The following is an 18,572-nucleotide window of genomic DNA, read 5'->3' as shown; positions in this document are numbered from 1 at the left end:
CATTGATGACAATTCTTTGACATTATTGCAAACATTGAAGATTGATTACTATGAGTGTTTTAAAACTGATTGGATTTTGCTTAAAATGTTGAAATTTTTATCAATATTATATATCAATTAAGCAGAATGTTTCAATTAAACCTGGTAACACTGTTAATTTCCTTAATATAATTTGTTTTTTTTTTTTAAATGTTGGTGAATGTTTAATAATCGAAGCTTGTCTCAAACACGTCTGCTGTCTTGTCATTAGCAAGATAAGATAAAATAATATGGAGATTATATTTGTATTGTGATAATACATGAAAATGGGATAAGTTATTAGCAAATAATCAACATTGCAATATTTAGTTACATTTGAATTCCATCCATAATGGAACATTTCGGCTTGTCTCACATATTATTCGAGCCTGATAAATATAGTCCTGATACATTGGACTTATTAAAAGATGAAGAAGCAAGAGAGTACTGGCTTAATACGTGCGAAAAACTCGTTGAAAAGTATGTTAATTTTGCATTAACAAACAATGACGATCCAACAGTGGAAATCAGAGCTTTAAAATTCAAAACATGTTATGTGGAGGCAATTAAGGAACTTCGGGTAAACCCTCTGTAAGTACCATTTTAGATATTTCTTTTTCTTTGAGAATGGATTAAAAAGTTTAACCTAATAATTAATTTTCACGTTTATTTTATTATGTCCCAAATCGGAAGTATTTTTCAGCATAATTATTAATCAAGCTTAATTCAAGACACATGATTTTTGGGTTCCATATAAATTTAGATCTGTCTCAATAACATATCTTATAAAAAAAGTCTAGTATAATAAAACCAAATTTAAAGACTACAAGAAAAAAAAAATTATTTATGGTAATTTACAAATATGATTATTTATGATTTTAGTGCTCACGGGCAATTGACCATAAGATTGCTTCTTGACATCAACGAAACATGCCTTCGTTCCCAGGGGTTTTTTGATTTATGGAAACAACAAAAGAAATATGAAAATGATACTGCTCTTGCCAGCCTCAGAGCCAGACTAAATGAAATTGATGCTCTACCAACTGAGAGACAAAGATGGACCGAGATTTGTCGGGGAGTACTTGCTGGTAACAAACTTAATCTAAAAGCCATTATTACCATTTTCAAGTGGAATATATATTTTGTAAATTTAATTCATTAAATTGTTTTTATTCAGGTAATATGTTTGACTGGGGTGCTCAAGCTGTTGCAGATATACTTGATTGTGGGCTTTATGGTGCTTTGCAGAAGATTCAAAACAGGCCATGGTTATGTGATGGCCTTGATAAATGGCTTGAGAAATTAGAGGTAATATCATGACAGTAAAATTGATAAATCAAATTTAATACATTTAATTTCAAAGTTATTTATTAATTAAACTCAAATTTCACTGCCTTAAACATTTTTGCAGAAGACAGTGCACCATTGTGCAGCTGTATTCGTGGACAATAGTGGAGTTGATATAGTTTTAGGTATTTTGCCATTTATAAGAGCATTATTACTCAGAGGCACCTCTGTTATACTCTGTGCAAATGAATGGCCAGCTCTCAATGATATTACCAATCTGGAATTAGAAGAAGTTCTGCGGCATGCCTCCCTCATTTGTCCTGTATTATCATCTGCTATGGCATCTGGAGATTTAGTTGTAAGATCCAGTGGACAGAGAGGGCCGTGTCTTGATCTCAGAACTATAAGTGTAGGTAAGGTGTAAAATTTATTAATTTTTTATAACATTAATGCTAATGAATAGAATAAGGAATATTAATATAATGGACCCTGGGTAATATGACACTGTAATCTGATATTACCATTCTCATGTTTCATAAATTGATTTATTCATATTATTACTTTTATGTATAGTTTTTGATTATTTAATTGCATATTTATATTTATTTGTACACAGTATTTTATAAGTATTTTAGTGAAGTATGATTTATAAAACAATCTTTTTGTTTTATAAATCATACTTCACTAAAATACTTATCACTGCCTGTGGATAAGAAAAGTGGCTATATTGGTCTCTATAATCTGATAAAGTCAATAGTTTAACACAGCCCTGTAAAACATTTATCCAATTACTGCAGGTCTTCTGTATGTATTTCATTACAAGTTTTTGTCATTTTCCTCAAACATGTGCTGAGTGAATTTTGGTTAATGGCTAAAATTTTATTTATACAGTTGTATGAAATTTAAAGTACTCATTATAGTACAATACAGTATTTTGCAATCAATATGAAGGTATAAAAAAATAAAATAAAGTATAACGTTATTCAATTATTAAAATATCTGGGTTATATGAATGTGTAATACACAAAAATTATGGTCATAGAAGGCAAACCAAACTTAACTTATACAAACAAATACTTTTTTGTATTAATTTGTACTGGTCAGACTCATATTATATATTAGTAGTTTTTACTAAGTATATATAAAGTAAACAATCATCTTCATAAGAAAACAAATATTTATTTTGCAGGTTTATGTGCTGAAATGAAAGTTCGAGGAGTAGACTTAATAATATTAGAAGGAATGGGCAGAGCTCTTCACACAAACTTTAATGCTCGCCTTGCTGTAGACTCACTAAAGTTGGCTGTGGTGAAGAATGCTTGGTTAGCCCAGCGTCTCGGTGGACCTTTATTTTCAGTTATATTTATTTATGAGGATAAACCAACTGCAACATAACATTAACAGTTTGAAATGTCTACAAATTGAATTACTTTTACATGTGTCATTGTCCAACTGAATCTTGTAATGTGGAAATGTTTACCTGTCTCATAAAATCTTATCAACTATAATGATCTGTACTAATGTGTTGATGGTATTTTGTGGAATATATTGAGTGTTACCCTGAATTTTTTTTCCTTATATTTGAAAAATACTTGGAAAGCAATCATCAAAGTCATAAAAAAATGGACAATGATTTCTATGTTAAATCAAAAAAAGAATGAATGATGGTGTTTTTTATTCATAAAACCCTTTGGCAAAATTTTAGTATATATGTATATTCCAAGAGAATTCTTGAGAAGAGGTGTAGCCATAAATGTTTTGTAATTTGTTTTGAAACATGCTGCGAGTGCGCCGTAATTGCCTGTTGATAAAGTGCGTCGCCCTGTGGTGAACTGGGTTAAAATATCTTACAATCTTATCTGTGGTTAACTGTATACCTAATTGTAACCACTATCCTTCAATTATCTTTATTGTTTTTATTAAAAAAAAAATAGATAGCAATGTAGGGCCAAAGCTTCCTCCGGTGAGAATTAGAATATTGTACCAAGTTTTATTGAAGTCCAGTGGTTTTCAGAACACATTGGTGACAAAGTTACATTGTTAATGGAATGAACAACAATAGACCATTTTACAACATAGAACTATGGGATATAAATATGGGAGGTAAATAAAAACCTCATTTAAATATCAATGCTATGGTTTATTTAAATAAAAAAGGACCTACAGCACATCATCTCATACTTTTGTGAATAATCTTCATAATAAACAATTCATACTGAATTCATGAGAGTGAGTAGTGGTGGTTAGATACAAACAGATGCTTGTATGTTCACTGTACAACAAATCGCAGAAATGTACATAGGTTATAAAAAGGCTACCTAAACACTAAGAAATCATAACTTCCAAGAAATTATTTATAACATACCCCATTTGCTACACCATGTTAAGGACAGTTCTAAACTTCATGCCACATTTAAAATGGCTTAAACCAATGGTTCTCAAAACGTCAATAATAATTCATTAAGTATATAATCTTAGGATACGATTAGGATCTGTTGAGCCAAGCAATCATTTTGAACAATATGTAAGCTATTCCAATGGCATAAGCTATTTTTTCCTTCTGTTGACGTTGCAACTGCTCTGCTTCAATGGACATCACACGTCGATTTAATTTCACAATTTGCCTCCGTAAATGCACCAGCTCCTCAGAAATAGATAGGCCTTCGCCATTTCCCATCGGAGGTGTTGGATCTCTAGAACATATCAATACATAGTATAAAACAAAGTCGCTTTCGCTGTATGTCCGTATGTATGCTTAGATCTTTAAAACTACGCAACGGATTTTGACGCGGTTTTTTTTAATAGATAGAGTGATTCTTAAGGAAGGTTTGTATGTATAATAAATGCATAATATAGTAGAGAAACACTGATAAATTTAAAGGTTTCTAATGTGAATGTTGTGTATAAGGACATTCTGTAGTAGGTATATTTTGCATTGCACCCGTGCGAAGCCGGGGCGGGTCGCTAGTGCAAAATAATAAATACACAGTACTTATATTTCCACAATTTGTTTATCTGCTTTCTATGTTTTGTTTTATATTATTCTAATAGGAAACTGCTTCTTTGTGGCCTTACAAAAAACCAGAATGAAATATTTTTTCTACTGCCTAAAATATATATCAATTAAAAGAAATAAGGCACTAATTTACTTAATATACCTTAAAATCAGTCGAGACTCAGTGTTAATGGAGTCATTAAAGTTGTCACAGCGCGGCGTAGCTGCGCGCGCACCGTCACCCTGAGAGCGTATAGTGCGTGCTTGCCGGGGCGGCGAAGTACCCGCTTCGGCCGGGAAATCATCAGCTGATGGGAAGTAGTGCTGATCAAGGGTTATCACACGCGGTGGAGTGTTCACGCGAATCATACCAGGGTCGGTTGGTAGCACCGCATTATCCAGTTGAATTTCCCTTGGGGGTGCCTTTGTACCTATTCAAGACAAAAATATTATTGTTTTTTTTAACCCTAGGACTAAAACTTTTGGTCCAAACAATCAAAATATTGGTGTTTAATAACTAAAATTAAAAATAATTTTAACTTAATTATAAGCCCATGGAAATAAAATGTAACCTCTCTCTCAAATAGTAACTATAACTTTATTTTACATTAAAAACCAGTTCCTTTATAGCTGTTTACCTATATGTTGGTCCTGCCCAGCAACAAGTATCCTTTCAGGCACTTTCATATCAAATTTTTCATTTGCATAATCCCATCCTCCCATTAACCCATTGGGTGTATTTTCATCATCAACTATGTCACCAGTTGCCTAAAAAAAAAAGGGTTCATATAAAATACTTTAAATATTCTATCATAATCAAATTTTTAATAATTCCTTTTCAATGCGAAACATCTTTATTTTATCAAGATGTATCTTTATGAATGTTAAATCAAGCCAAATAAAGATTTTTTTGGAATCTATTTGTTTTCCTAAATACACACAATCATATTATTTTCAATTAGTATTTTAAATATTTTGCTTACAATGTTAAAGACATGGAATCTCTTGATTGCTAACTACTTTATGGTATGACAAGTTTGAATACCTATTAGTGAAAAATATTTAGACAGAGAATGTCACTCATCTTGAAAATTTTTGTGTCATCTGTGTATCTAATTTATGTTATTAATTATTATGTTTGTTCCTATTATAGAAACGATTTCTTAACTTCCACTGTGTATTTTTATCTTTGCTTAATGTGCCACTAACTGACACACCATTATACAATAAAATATATTGGGAACATTGCATGTTTTGTGTCAAAATATAAATTATTGATAGAATTTTAAATTACAGAATATAGAGTATAGACCATTATTATTCTTCTGAAAGCTAAATAACAAATTATATACATTGAAATAGTTTTAGAGTCCATTATGCTTGTGTTAAAAAGAGACAGATAAACATTTGTTATATTTTTCAATTTAGGTTTTATTTTAGATTGAGGCGTTGGTGAAATGAATGGAAAAAACTATTTTTTGACGGTCCTTGTAAAATAATTTACCTTAATTCGCTGTGGCACAGTCATGTTATGGCTAATGAGCCGAGCATAAGCTTCTTCAGTTGTGAACTGCATCATTTGTATTTGTACCTTAAAACGGTAAATTCTGTAAAATATATTTATCGATTTCTGATGACAGCTATTTTTGAAAGTAAAAAATCCATATTAAAATCTAGCCCAGAAACTAGTAAATATTGTATATTTGGAGGTATAAAGAAATTTACGTCATCTCTGTCAAAATCTTTTTATCTCAAACAGTAGGGAAATTTAATAGATGGATTTATAACTTTATATAAACACGTCATACTCACAATATTATACGACTTTTATTAAAGTTTATTCCATTCCATTTGTACTTTGTAATAAATTATTTAACTTGAATCTTTTGTCAAGCTAAATTTGACTGACAGAAACAAATTATTTTTTTTAAGTTGTTCACAGAGTATATAGATCAAAGAATAAATTAAGGTGAATATTTATGAATGACAAAAAAATGAGTCCGAATGTCATAAAAGTAAACATTAGTAAAACATATACAACAACATACAAAACGCTGAAAAAAATTTATATTTTTTCAAACAGAAAAGCTTGTTAATCATATATACAATTAAATACAAAATCTTCAAAAATTCTTTTACAACGTAATCCGAAACAACTCTTAAAAGAGACTAAATTTCTATTCAGCTTCAATAACAAGTAGTTTTTTACACAAAAAGATTTCAAAGCAATGTATTATTCAATTTCATTTCTGAATCTGAATGCATTATCATCTTTGCTCGATCCGTGTTCATCTGTCATTGGCGGTTTCGGTTTGTCCATTCCGTTGTGATAGCATTATAATGGGCTTATTTTGTAACAAATTAATTTAAGTTTAAATTAATTAGTATAAATTTAAAACTATGTCATTAATTTTGTAAAAGTTGTAGTGCGTTTATACAAAATATTCATATTATTACACTATTTTGTACTTCCTATTAAACAATGAATTCCACCGGCCTTATAATTTCTTTATTAGTGATCTTAGTCCACGCATTCGTCTTCGTATCAACCGATTCTGATCTACCAAAGCGAGATGAAAAGAAAGCAAAAGGAGTTACAACTTTTGTAACCGCTAAGTGGGAGTCAACACCGATAGTCTTAGAACTTGCTGAATATCTTTCGGGCGAAAGTTCTGATCTGTTTTGGTCATTTGTTGACGGCGTTAACTCCTTAAAATCTCCCTTACAAGGTTTAGGTAAGTAAATATTACTTATACCAAAAGTTGTCAATACTCGTAAGAACAATGAAAGTTATTAAAACAAGCAATTAAATTTTTCTCTATCAATTTTAACGTTTTCCAGCGACCGACAAAGAAGTTTATGATACATGTATTGGTATTGCAAGTACATTGCTGGTGCCGGCTCAGTTGAGGATGGCAAAACTGGCACTGTCCATGCATTTGACCTCCCCAGCTGTTCGTATGTTCGATGAGATTGCCACACAAAATGGTGCTAAAGATGTACAATGTGAGGAGTATGTACATATTGCATCAAGGAAAATTTGTGATACTGATACCTTGCGTGACATACTTAAAGCACATAAACAATATAATCCTGTAAGTGTAATGTACAATTATATTCCTAATCAATTTATGTGGCCAAAATTATTTAATTTTATCTTAGTAAAATATGTCAGCTAATTTATTTGGATTAAATATAATGGGAATTAGCTGCATTAACATTGCAAAATTGTTTAGACTTTTCATTTAAAATATTTATTTACAGGAGGAACATAGCTTAGAGACATATTTATTGGACCACTCTTATCCTAGTAGTGACAATAAAACTCTTACAGCTATTTTATATGGAGAACTTGGAACTGTTGAATTTGCTAACAAGCATAAAATACTTGCTACATATGCAGATATGGGTGCAATCAATTATGTTGTAAGATGGAATGTAAAGGTATAGTTTTCTATAACATATTTTGATTTTTATGTATCTATATCTTTAATACTTCTTGTTTTGTTAAATTTATTGTAATTGTATTCCAGCCTAGAGGTGGACCTAAATTGCGTCTGTCTGGCTATGGAGTGGAGTTACAGCTGAAAAGCACAGAATATAAAAGCCAGGACGATACAACACCCAAAGAGACTGATGCTGGTGAAGCTGCAGAGCCATCTGTTGAAGAAGATGAAAATGATCCTCAGAATCAAATTGATGGTTTTAACTTTGGAAGACTCAAGTAAGTAGAAAGTGATATCAAATGTATTTTAAGGTTTAATTACAGATAGATCAGAAGTTTGTGGTTGGTGTGAGATTCTTGTGTTGAAATAAACAATCATTATTGTATATTATATAATATGAAATATTTAAAATGTAATGCTATTTACTGTTACCTATATTTTAAATACTAAATAAGTAAAATTATAAAGCACTGTTTTTTTAGTTATTTATGTTAGTCTGAGACTTATGTAATGGGATTAAACCAACTTGTGTGTAGCATACAAGAATGAATGTTTACTGATAGATCATTTAAATACCAAACAAGAATTAAAAAATATTTTTTTAGCATGATTACTTTTATCATCAATAGCTGTCGTCCGCGACTCCATCCGCCCGGAAATAAGAAAAACTTAGTAGTCTATCAAATTTCATCAAGATCCATTGAGCTATTCCAGAGATACCTTCATACAAAAATCCATCCATCCATCCATTGATTTAAACTCGTAACTTTATAATATTAGTAAGATTATAAAATTTTAAAGGGGTCATTTAGATAGTCTTTCTTAGACTTGCTATTTAAAACCATTTCTTTTTCTTTTAATAGGAATTTATTCCCTGCCCTGCGCACACCATTAGAGCGGTTTCGTCGTCATCTGTCGGAGTCCAGCGAGGAGCTGGCGCCACTCAAGGTGTGGCAGATGCAGGCACTCAGCATGCAGGCAGCTGCCGCTGTCGTCGACGCCAACGATGCCGGCGGCGACGAGGCGCTCAAAGTGCTCACATCTATTGCACAGAACTTCCCAATGCAGGTAGGCGATGCATGGGGCTAGAAAAAGTTGCAAAAAATTACAATTTAAATCTATATTTAATTAAATTTTATTTGTTTCAGACAAAGTCCCTCATTCACGTGAACGTGCCTCGTTCATTCCGCGACGAGGTGCTGTACAACCAGGACGTGTGGGCGTCGTCGCTGGGGTTGCGCGGCGCGGAGCCGCTGCTCCTGGTCTCGGGCGCGCAGTACGACGCCGAGGAGGTGGACGTGATGGCCCTCCTCGCTGCGCTCCGGGAGGACGTCGGACCTATGAATACCTTGCATGCACTTGGTTAGTATGACAAATTTTTTAACTTCCTATGTAATTTAATTATTCATCAGGAACTTAATGGCATCTGAAAAAAGATTTCAATACAAAGTAATTAGACCTGGAGACAAACATTATCCGCCTTATTACAAAAAATCTCAACAACTCTGGTTTAAACCCGAACTACGTAGTCTAGCTTAATCTTTAAAACCATGGTCTAAATGAATCCGTATTACAAAACGTAGACCAAAGCAGAACTTCATAAACTAAGAATTTGAACCACGGTCAATCGATTATGACAGATAATCATTCGCTCACTAAAAGTCATTCGATAATAAACGTTCCGTTTCTGCGAAAGTTGTAACATCTGGCTATCTTTTATCGGGTATGTATATAAAATGGAATAGAATAAAGCACGTCAAACGGATTTCTTTCGAAAGTGCCCGCCCCGCGCGATCTTTGCTTTTACGTGTGTAATTGTCAATAAACTAATTGAAAATGGATCAACGATATGCAAAATGATCTGCAAATTGGACTTCTGAGAAGAAAGTAAATAATTAATTACCTACTACTTCATTTACTACTACGTTTAAAAACTTTCTTTGATCCGGAAGAATTATTTAATTTTTAATATTTTTAGGAAATACTGCGTCAATTAGTCGCACAATCGTGCGTTACTTTTTAGATCCACTATTTTTTCCGCAAAACGTTTAGTAAATCGGTACTTTTGTCTTAAATCTTCATTCGACAATTCGACAAAAGGATCCAAACGAACTCGACGTTTATTAGGTTGACCTGACATTTCTAATATCTCCATTGTTTCAATATCTTCCATGTCCATTAAATTAACCAAATCAGATTTTTAACAAAAATCCGATAAGGCACAAAACTCGTAACTAAGCGGATAGCAAATTCAAATGAATAACCTTAAATTTTACACTTTTGACATAAGTCTAAATCTGTGGTCTAAATAGTTAAACCTGGGAACGCAATGGTTTAAAGTTGTTACCATAGATAGTCCAGGTTTAACGTTAAACTAAGTTTTGTAATATGAATTTTAAATAAACCACTTCGAATGTAGGTTTAAACCAGGTTTTATTGTTAGACCACGTTTTATAATAAGGCGGTATGTATTTGATATATTGCTAGTATGTCTTTTTTTACTATACATTTTATGATATTCGTACTTTGAGAACATGCTTTAACATGAAACAAATTTTTACAGGTTTACCAAAAAACCTTATCAACAAATTGATGTCATTGGAACTGGGCGAGGCGTACACTTGGGAGGAGTACGGACTGGACATCCGCGACTCGGCCATCACATGGCTGAATGACCTGGAGACAGACGATCGTTACAGACGCTGGCCTTCGTCCTTCATGGAGCTGTTGAGGCCTACATACCCCGGAATGCTCAGGAATTTGAGACGAAACATTTATAATTATGTATGTTAATTTTTATATTTTTTATGAATGTAAAATTAGTGGTAACTGGCTGATATAAATTTTGTTGTTAGATGATTGTTTGTATGATACTTGTTTATATTGGCGTTAAAACTAATTAGTATGGTGACACAGTTGATCGTGATCGACCCGACGTCAACATTATCGGGGCCGCCGCTAAAGTTGGGCGAGACTTTACTGAAGCATGCGACGCCGGTGCGTGTCGGCCTCGTGCTAGCCCCCGGCAGTGACGCCGCGCTCTCCGCCGCCGTACGCTCCGCATTTAACTATATAGCGCAGGATAAAAACTCTAATAAAGAAGCCTTCTATTTCCTAACACAGGTATGTTATCATTGATTAATCTGAAAAACTGTTTTGTCTTGTTGTTTTAACTCAACTGGTTTGTCTTGTTCGCGTATTTATTACTTACTAGCTGTCGCCCGCTACTCCGTCCGCGCGGGATTAAAGAAAAACTTAGTAGCCAGACTTTCCAGTCTACATCTATGCCAAATTTCATCGACCCATTGTGCTGTTCAGGAGATACCTTCTAACAATCATCCATCCATCCATTTGTCCATCTAAAATTTCGCATTTGTAATATTAGTAAGATGCATTTTTTACAGTTGATAAGTTCGTGTGAAAATGATCAAATGACTTTAGAGCACGTCAAAAAGAACCTTAAAAAATATGCGAGCTCCGGCACCAATGTAGACGAGATTGTTTACGAGGACTCTGAGTATAATTTCGGTCATCAATTGGCTGAGGAATTCCTTTTCAAGATAGCTAGCGACAAGTATCCCTTGGTAAGTACACAATACATAACACCGGTAAAACTATCAATAAATTAAAAAAAAACTTAAATATTTGACGGTACAATATTCCATAAACATTATTATTATTTATAGTAATACCTTATTTTACAATTATATGTTAGGTGCTTATCAATGGAGTGCCGCTGTGGGACGACGGGTCTCCGACACCGGCTACGTCGTCTGTGGAGCTGCTGGAAGAAGCGCTGGTGAGCGCACTGGCGCGACACACGGCGCGGCTGCAGCGCTCAGTATTCCGCTCGGAACTATCTGACACTGATGACGCACTCGACTACCTCATGAAGCAACCGCATATTATGCCCAGGTATGACATAGTCATTCTTCTCATCTCATAAATGTCATGATTTTTATATAGCCTGTAAAAATGACACTGCAAATATTATTTTTTGACATTTTGATAATTTTTTATTTAAATTTTAAAATTAACGTTCCTCTTGACTAGAAATCAATTCAGTCATATGTTTACTGCAATATATTTTTTTTATGCTCCTGACAGATTTCTATTGCAAAACATTCAATTACTTTTTAGCTATAAAATAATTAAAAATTTGTTTATATTTGCAGACTAAATCGTCAGGTGCTAGCATCAGAACCAACGCAATATTTAGATCTATCAGGAGTGCCTTCCTCACCTGAACTGTTCACAGAAGATAGACTACATCGCTTGATGCATTTGACAGGTATGTAATTATAGCGTATTTAGTCGTTAAAAAAAGATTTACAAAAAAATTGCAATTATTACTTAAATTAATGTTTTATGATATTTTCCAGGACGCGACGCTTTAGCCACCGCTTTACCGATCTTGAAATATTTCCTAAAAAGTGGCAAACCCGAGAAGATAACGCAAACAATTTGGGTAGTTGGAGATCTAAATGAGAAGGAATCCAGAGATCTGCTAAGAAATGCGATTACATTTATGGTAGTTTTTTTTACTATTTAATTCATCAATACTTAGTATAAAACAAAGTCGCTTTCGCTGTATGTCCGTATGTATGCTTAGATCTTTAAAACTACGCAACGGATTTTGACGCGGTTTTTTTTAATAGATAGAGTGATTCTTAAGGAAGGTTTGTATGTATAATAAATGCATAATATAGTAGAGAAACACTGATAAATTTAAAGTTTTCTAATGTGATGTCGTAAATAAGCACGATTTTTTGCGCTTATATTGCAAACGCTGGCTGAACCCTACGAGATAGACCAAAATAATGTACTACAGTATTGTTCACCTTAAAAAGTTCAACAAAAAAGTCCGCGATGGTATATGTCTATCTCTTAGGGATAACCCAGCATAACCATTTTTATTCTTTTACGAAGTGATTTTAAACAATACAGCATTAATCCTTATCCATTTAAGTACCTTAAATAAATTGTGCATTTATTCTGTAGTAGGTATATTTTGCATTGCACCCGTGCGAAGCCGGGGCGGGTCGTGTATTATAATATATTGTTGCACATAGATTTAAGAACACATATATACATAGTCATAGTTGACTTTTATTAATGGTCGAATTTCATAGATTTCAATTTAAAATGAAATTTCTCAACCAGAGAGAGACTGGGGGCGTGCGTGTGGCATTCATACCGAATGTGGAGGGCGGGTCCGCGGACCAGTCCCTCAACAAGGTAGTGTTGGCCGCACTCGCCACCTTGGAGCCCGCTAAAGCCACAAAGTACGTCACCACGCTGCTAGAAGACGAAGGCTGTCATGAGAGACAGGACTGTGATATACTGGTATTTCTTGAAGTATTTAATATACATTTTTTATTGGATTGGATTGAATATATTTATATGTTTTAATGTTTTTTTTAATTTCTATATGACTGTAGCCAGAACTGGTGCCAGTACTAAACAAACTGGAGTGGGTGCTGAAAGCGACGCGTGTGTTGTGCGCGCGCGGCATGCGGCTGCGAGTCGGCGCGCGCGCACTTGTACATAACGCACGGATCATCGGACCATTTGAGGATAAGCTCGGGTTCTCTATGGACGACTTCTTGTTGTTGGACAGGTCAGATGTCCAACAACACCGTACTTATTCAAAGTTTTAACAATAAATAAAATACATTATTCGTAAAATTAATTCAATTGTTTGTTCGTGTAGTGATATTGTTTGAATTCGTATTTTCCTTTATCTTTAGGTTCAGTAATCAAGTGTACGGCGACAAAATTGCTGAAGTGCTTCTTAAGAAAAAGACCACAGTTGAAAACGATGTTTTTGATGAAAGTATAACAGGTATGAGGAATGTTTGACATAATTTAAATTTTCAACATTGCTGAAATCAACCTTAAGGTTTTAATTTCTTTATATTAGTAGTTTTACATGTGTTTATATTTTTTGTGTTGAAGTGGATATTCCGGAGCTATCAGCGGACGAGTACCTGAAGGTGATATCGGTGCTGGCGTCGCGCAGCCCCAAGAGCCGCACTCCGCTGCCGCAGGGGCTGCGTACGGAGCACTCGCTGGTCGACCTGCCCCCGCAGTACGCCGACGAAGCAGCCATCGAGGTTACTATGATAGTTATGCCTATTAAGACATGAATGCATAATATATTGTATGTATAGTTATATTGTAGAACTTCGCTGACTATTTTAATTTATTACATTAATTAAAATAAGCTTGTTTTGTTTCTAGTAGTGTAAATGTTATTAGATAGTAGCGGTGCTGGACCCGGCGTCGACAGCGGCGCAGCGCCTGGCGCCGCTGTTGCTGGTGCTGCGGCGCGTCGTCAACTGCCGCCTCAAGCTCTTCCTCAACCCGCAGGATAAGAACTCCGACATGCCGCTAAAGAGGTGAACTTACAATTATTATCTTAGTCACAATTTGTTAAAAACATTCAAACGTGGCAAAATTTAGAATTGTGTTACCAAAGATTCAAGATGTGACATAGATTTGGTTGTAGGACAATAATAATTGCAGCTTCTACCGCTACGTGCTGGAGCCGGAGCTGCAGTTCACAGCTGGTGGTGCGCTGAGCGGCGGCGCACTGGCGAGGTTCTCGCGGCTGCCGCAAGCGCCGCTGCTGTCGCTGGAGCTGCGCACGCCGCCCAACTGGCTCGTAGAGTGCGTGCGCTCCGTCTACGACCTCGACAACATACGACTTGCCGATGTAGACTCGCTCGTCCACAGGTTACTATTTCATTCCTCTATACAATTAAATGTATCTTATACTAGCTTTTTTGTGGCAGAAGCCAGCGATTTATTAAGTTTTTTAGAGTCTCTGATATCAATCCCACTTATTTTTGTAACGTATCCGCAGTGAATTCGAACTAGAGTACCTACTGCTGGAAGGTCACGCGTGGGACACGACGCTGGGCACGCCGCCGCGGGGGCTACAGCTGATCCTAGGCAGCCGCGAGCAGCCCGAGCTGATGGACACCATCGTGATGGCCAACCTCGGCTACTTCCAGCTCAAGGCCAACCCCGGCGCCTGGACGCTGCGTCTCAGACCTGGACGTTCTGAGGACATTTACGAAATTGTTGGGTAAGTTGATTCTATAAATTAACGATTTTATCGTAACTCGACATGTTTTTCGTTAGATGACAGCGTTATGTTGTCGTAGTTATTTTAAACATTTGTTATATATTGTGTCAGTCACGAGAACACGGAGATGACGGCGGGCAACAGCGACATCCAGGTGCTGCTGGGCTCGTTCCGCAGCCACGTGGTGAAGCTGCGCGTCAGCAAGCGCGCCGGCAGCCAGCACCTCGACCTGCTCGCTGACAATGAGGACGCTAACGCAGGCGGCATTTGGAACTCCATTGCCAGGTAAAATAGATATAGAATGATTCCTATTTCTCTAATTTTTTTTTTTCTATTTTATTATCTCTATTGAGTACATTTGTCATGTTTGCTGTATAATATTTAACCAGTGTACGTGTAACAGTTCGTTTGGTGGTGGTGGAGGGGTTGGCGAGGAGGCGGAGGGTGCGGAGGAGACGATCAACGTGTTCTCAGTGGCGTCGGGGCACCTGTACGAGCGCTTCCTGCGCATCATGATGTTGTCTGTCCTGAAGCACACCAAGTCGCCTGTCAAGTTCTGGTTCCTCAAAAACTATCTGAGTCCATCCCTAAAGGTAAGTGAATTTATACAAGTTATCTAGAGGATTCATAATGTATATTCTTTATTGAGTTTTGTTGTGAATTTAAATTAAACAAATGTAATTTTAATTCAATAAAAAAATATAACTTAACATGTTATATATTACATACACTTAACAGTTGCACTTCAAATAGCTGCTGTAACCTAGTTTTATATAAATTTACGCGTACAATGTTACTAATATTATAAATGCGAATGTTTAGATGGATGGATGGATGTTTGTTTGAAGGTATCTCCGGAATGGCTCAATGGATCTCGATGAAATGAAATTTGCCAGGAATGTAGAACATAGTCTGGAAGAACACATAAGCTACTAATTATTATTTTTTTAAATTTCGCGCGGACGGAGACGCGGGCGACTGCTAGTATCATATATATAATATATTTTTTTAGTCAGTGTTTCAAAGTGTTTTGTTTGTTTTGTTGTCAGGATATATTGCCGTACATGGCGCAGGAGTACGGGTTCGAGTACGAGCTGGTGCAGTACCAGTGGCCGCGCTGGCTGCAGCGACAACGCGACCGCCAGCGCACCATCTGGGGATATAAGATCCTTTTCCTTGACGTGCTCTTCCCTCTGCACGTCAAGAAGATCATCTTCGTTGATGCTGATCAGGTACAAAACCAGAAAGCATTTACGGACAGATATATGTTTTGTGGTAATCATCAATTTGGTTAACATATAAGACTATAGTAACAATATATAATATTTTATGTTTTTATTAATTGGTCCTTCGATGTAAGCTCGGAATTGTTATTTTCATTGTGATTAATTAAAAAATTATTGTTATTTTTAGATTGTGAGGGCCGATTTGAAAGAGTTGGTGGAATTGGATCTGGGTGGGGCGCCGTATGGATACACGCCCTTCTGTGACAGCAGAAAAGAAATGGAAGGTTTTAGGTGAGTTAGATATAAAAGAGTTATGATATGATATTCCACAGCCTACAAGTAAAAATGTGTCTTTTGTTAGATTCTGGAAGCAGGGTTATTGGCGCAATCACCTGCAAGGACGTAGCTACCATATCAGCGCCTTGTACGTGGTCGATCTGAAGCGGTTCCGGCGCATCGCAGCCGGTGACCGTCTGCGCGGACAGTACCAGGCCCTCAGTCAGGACCCTAACAGCCTCTCAAATCTCGGTACATTACAACCACCGTAATCATTATCATAATGTCAAAAAAATGTGATGATTTTAAACCTGATATGAAAGTAAGGCTTTACTATAAAAATACATGTATAATCTTTTGTTTCAGATCAAGATCTCCCGAATAACATGATCCACCAGGTGGCGATAAAGTCTCTGCCCCAGGAGTGGCTCTGGTGTGAGACCTGGTGCGATGATAATTCCAAGAAATACGCCAAGACTATTGATTTGGTGAGATTAAATATCAGAGGTCACTTTTAACGTTACAACTTTATTAGAGTACTAGAATATTTTTTTAGAAGGATTATCTTATATATATAATTCTCGTATCACAATATTACCATACTCCTCCGAAATGGCTTGACTGATTTTTATGAAATGTTATATATATGAATCAGTAAGTTTCAGAATCGGTTATTATCTATTTTTCATACCCCTAAGTGATAATTGGTTGTCCACCCCTAGCATTTTTTTTTGGACAAAATTTATAAATTACAAATTCCCCAAAAATATAATTCAGCTAGTGATATTTAGAAATGTGATTTTATTAATGTATAAATGATGTTGTGAACAGTGCAACAATCCGATGACGAAGGAGGCGAAGCTGTCAGCGGCGATGCGCATCGTGCCCGAGTGGCGCGAGTACGACGGCGAGGTGCGAGCTCTGCAGGCGCGCGTACGTCGCGGACTGTACCAGCACACGGACACAGACCAGGAGAGACATCTGCATGACGCAGGTAACACTAGCACACAGTGACACCGGTGTGGGGGCACGCTACACTTACATCACAGTGCCCCCACTGTAATCAAACTTTGATATAGTTACCGTGGATTTCTGAGACCTAAATCTCCGTTTAAAGTATATTGTTATCTCTGTTTAATCAAAGATTTTAACAACACTGAAGATATGTTCTTTACAGATATTTTGGGCTCAGAAACCCATGGTTAGTCATGTCCAGATTTGAGTAGTGAGTCAATAGTTAATAATATCATTGTAACAATTGATAAATAAAATATTTGTACGAATAAAACTAAAACCGATGTAAATTCATTCTGGATTTACATAGATGGCTCCTGAAAAAGTAACAAATTTATGTTTTATTTTTTAACTTTAAAAGCTACCTCTTAGTTTAGTTAAAAACATGCATTAAACAAAATACACATTTACAGGTGTAAGTGTATTTTTTAGTGAAGTAAAAAAGCCTATGTGGGCTCTTTACCTATATGGTTGAATCCTTTGAGCACTTCTGAAAAGTTATCAATTTGCATATTGGCCCTTATTCATAGGAGCCATCGATATACTAACTACATAAGTCACTTGAATAGTAGTGGACTAGATGTATTTTCTCTGTCCCACCTCTTGAGTCATCAAGTCTCCTTCTGTCAGTTGTTTATCAAGAAATGTTCTCTTTTCTTACAGGTAAAGAACACGAGCATACAGAGTTATGATGTAATAAAAAAATTAGAACTTTTAGTTATTCCAATTTTTGTTGAAAGGTTGTAAGATTGTGAATAAGATGTGTTATGATGTAGCGATATGAACACAGTGCGAGAATTTATTGTAAAAGACTTTGAAAATTCATTTTCTTTTTTCCTTCTCTGTGTATATTTTCTTGTGATTATATTTTGACGCCATTTCCATTAACAGTGTTATTGATATTTGTGTAAGTTTAAGTGATATGATTCCTAGTAACTAAGCGATGTTATATTCTTCTCAATACAGCATGGTGCAAATAACAAAGCGTTCATTTCACTTTGTGAAACATATTTTTGGAACTATACTGAAATGAAAAATAAATTATTTGCTTGAAATTTATAATTTTGTTTAAAATGGACGAACGCCAGCGCTTTGCTTTGATTAAAAGGAATTTATTTTCGTATTCGTTTATTTGAAAAATTTAATTTAATTGATGATATTGAATATGGTTTGAGTTCTCATCCAAATAAAAATTTAGTTACAAAATGTTCACTGAG

At 35.3% G+C, this 18,572-nt stretch overlaps 3 protein-coding genes across 4 annotated transcripts; 2 read left to right on the top strand and 1 right to left on the bottom strand.

Annotated features, from left to right (window-relative positions):
• The first annotated feature begins 199 nt into the window (after positions 1–199).
• Positions 200–3,220, top strand: LOC106712329 (4'-phosphopantetheine phosphatase). The gene is made up of 5 exons (XM_014504843.2): positions 200–609; positions 901–1,106; positions 1,196–1,326; positions 1,430–1,718; positions 2,495–3,220. The coding sequence occupies exons 1-5, from the start codon at positions 371–373 to the stop codon at positions 2,698–2,700; spliced, it is 1,071 nt and encodes a 356-aa protein (XP_014360329.1). The 5' UTR covers positions 200–370; the 3' UTR covers positions 2,701–3,220.
• A 216-nt stretch (positions 3,221–3,436) lies between these two features.
• LOC106712324 (transport and Golgi organization protein 11) lies at positions 3,437–6,224 on the bottom strand. 2 transcript variants are annotated; one of them, XM_014504839.2, is made up of 5 exons: positions 6,113–6,224; positions 5,805–5,907; positions 4,939–5,068; positions 4,464–4,731; positions 3,437–3,998 (listed from the first exon to the last, which is right to left on the bottom strand). In XM_014504839.2, exons 2-5 carry the CDS (start codon positions 5,877–5,879, stop codon positions 3,791–3,793), a joined length of 681 nt encoding a protein of 226 aa, XP_014360325.1. In that variant the 5' UTR covers positions 5,880–5,907; positions 6,113–6,224; the 3' UTR covers positions 3,437–3,790. The 2 variants fall into 2 exon arrangements, with proteins under 2 accessions (XP_014360325.1, XP_014360323.1); XM_014504837.2 differs by having other exon boundaries at positions 5,805–5,891.
• A 374-nt stretch (positions 6,225–6,598) lies between these two features.
• On the top strand, positions 6,599–18,368 carry LOC106712423 (UDP-glucose:glycoprotein glucosyltransferase). The gene is made up of 27 exons (XM_045686305.1): positions 6,599–7,035; positions 7,142–7,395; positions 7,565–7,744; positions 7,834–8,024; positions 8,610–8,814; positions 8,895–9,108; positions 10,310–10,530; positions 10,663–10,869; positions 11,151–11,330; positions 11,462–11,661; positions 11,922–12,037; positions 12,129–12,277; positions 12,910–13,092; positions 13,188–13,366; positions 13,497–13,591; positions 13,705–13,862; positions 14,008–14,147; positions 14,275–14,484; positions 14,615–14,839; positions 14,951–15,124; positions 15,243–15,432; positions 15,889–16,071; positions 16,253–16,356; positions 16,427–16,593; positions 16,708–16,829; positions 17,173–17,335; positions 18,019–18,368. Exons 1-27 carry the CDS (start codon positions 6,783–6,785, stop codon positions 18,045–18,047), a joined length of 4,692 nt encoding a protein of 1,563 aa, XP_045542261.1. The 5' UTR covers positions 6,599–6,782; the 3' UTR covers positions 18,048–18,368.
• The last annotated feature ends 204 nt before the right edge of the window (positions 18,369–18,572 follow it).

The sequence above is a fragment of the Papilio machaon genome, chromosome 3 (genome assembly GCF_912999745.1).
Source record: "Papilio machaon chromosome 3, ilPapMach1.1, whole genome shotgun sequence".
In the NCBI taxonomy this organism is placed as follows: Eukaryota; Metazoa; Arthropoda; class Insecta; order Lepidoptera; family Papilionidae; genus Papilio; species Papilio machaon.
Note: the sequence above shows the minus strand (reverse complement) of the source record. Positions and strands in the feature narration are given on the sequence as shown.

What these genes read in the sequence shown, in the direction of transcription:
- LOC106712329 (XM_014504843.2), top strand. Translation starts at nt 371, where the DNA reads ATGGAACATTTCGGCTTGTCTCACATATTATTCGAGCCTGATAAATAT. An exon ending in TTGTCGGGGAGTACTTGCTG is followed by an intron (nt 1,107 to 1,195) that starts GTAACAAACTTA and finishes GTTTTTATTCAG; the next exon opens with GTAATATGTTTGACTGGGGT. An exon ending in TCTCAGAACTATAAGTGTAG is followed by an intron (nt 1,719 to 2,494) that starts GTAAGGTGTAAA and finishes TTTATTTTGCAG; the next exon opens with GTTTATGTGCTGAAATGAAA.
- LOC106712324 (XM_014504839.2), bottom strand. Translation starts at nt 5,879, where the DNA reads ATGATGCAGTTCACAACTGAAGAAGCTTATGCTCGGCTCATTAGCCAT. An exon ending in CTGTGCCACAGCGAATTAAG is followed by an intron (nt 5,069 to 5,804) that starts GTAAATTATTTT and finishes TTTTTTTTTTAG; the next exon opens with GCAACTGGTGACATAGTTGA. An exon ending in TGGGCAGGACCAACATATAG is followed by an intron (nt 4,732 to 4,938) that starts GTAAACAGCTAT and finishes TGTCTTGAATAG; the next exon opens with GTACAAAGGCACCCCCAAGG.
- LOC106712423 (XM_045686305.1), top strand. Translation starts at nt 6,783, where the DNA reads ATGAATTCCACCGGCCTTATAATTTCTTTATTAGTGATCTTAGTCCAC. An exon ending in TTTAACTTTGGAAGACTCAA is followed by an intron (nt 8,025 to 8,609) that starts GTAAGTAGAAAG and finishes TTCTTTTAATAG; the next exon opens with GAATTTATTCCCTGCCCTGC. An exon ending in CAACCGCATATTATGCCCAG is followed by an intron (nt 11,662 to 11,921) that starts GTATGACATAGT and finishes TTATATTTGCAG; the next exon opens with ACTAAATCGTCAGGTGCTAG.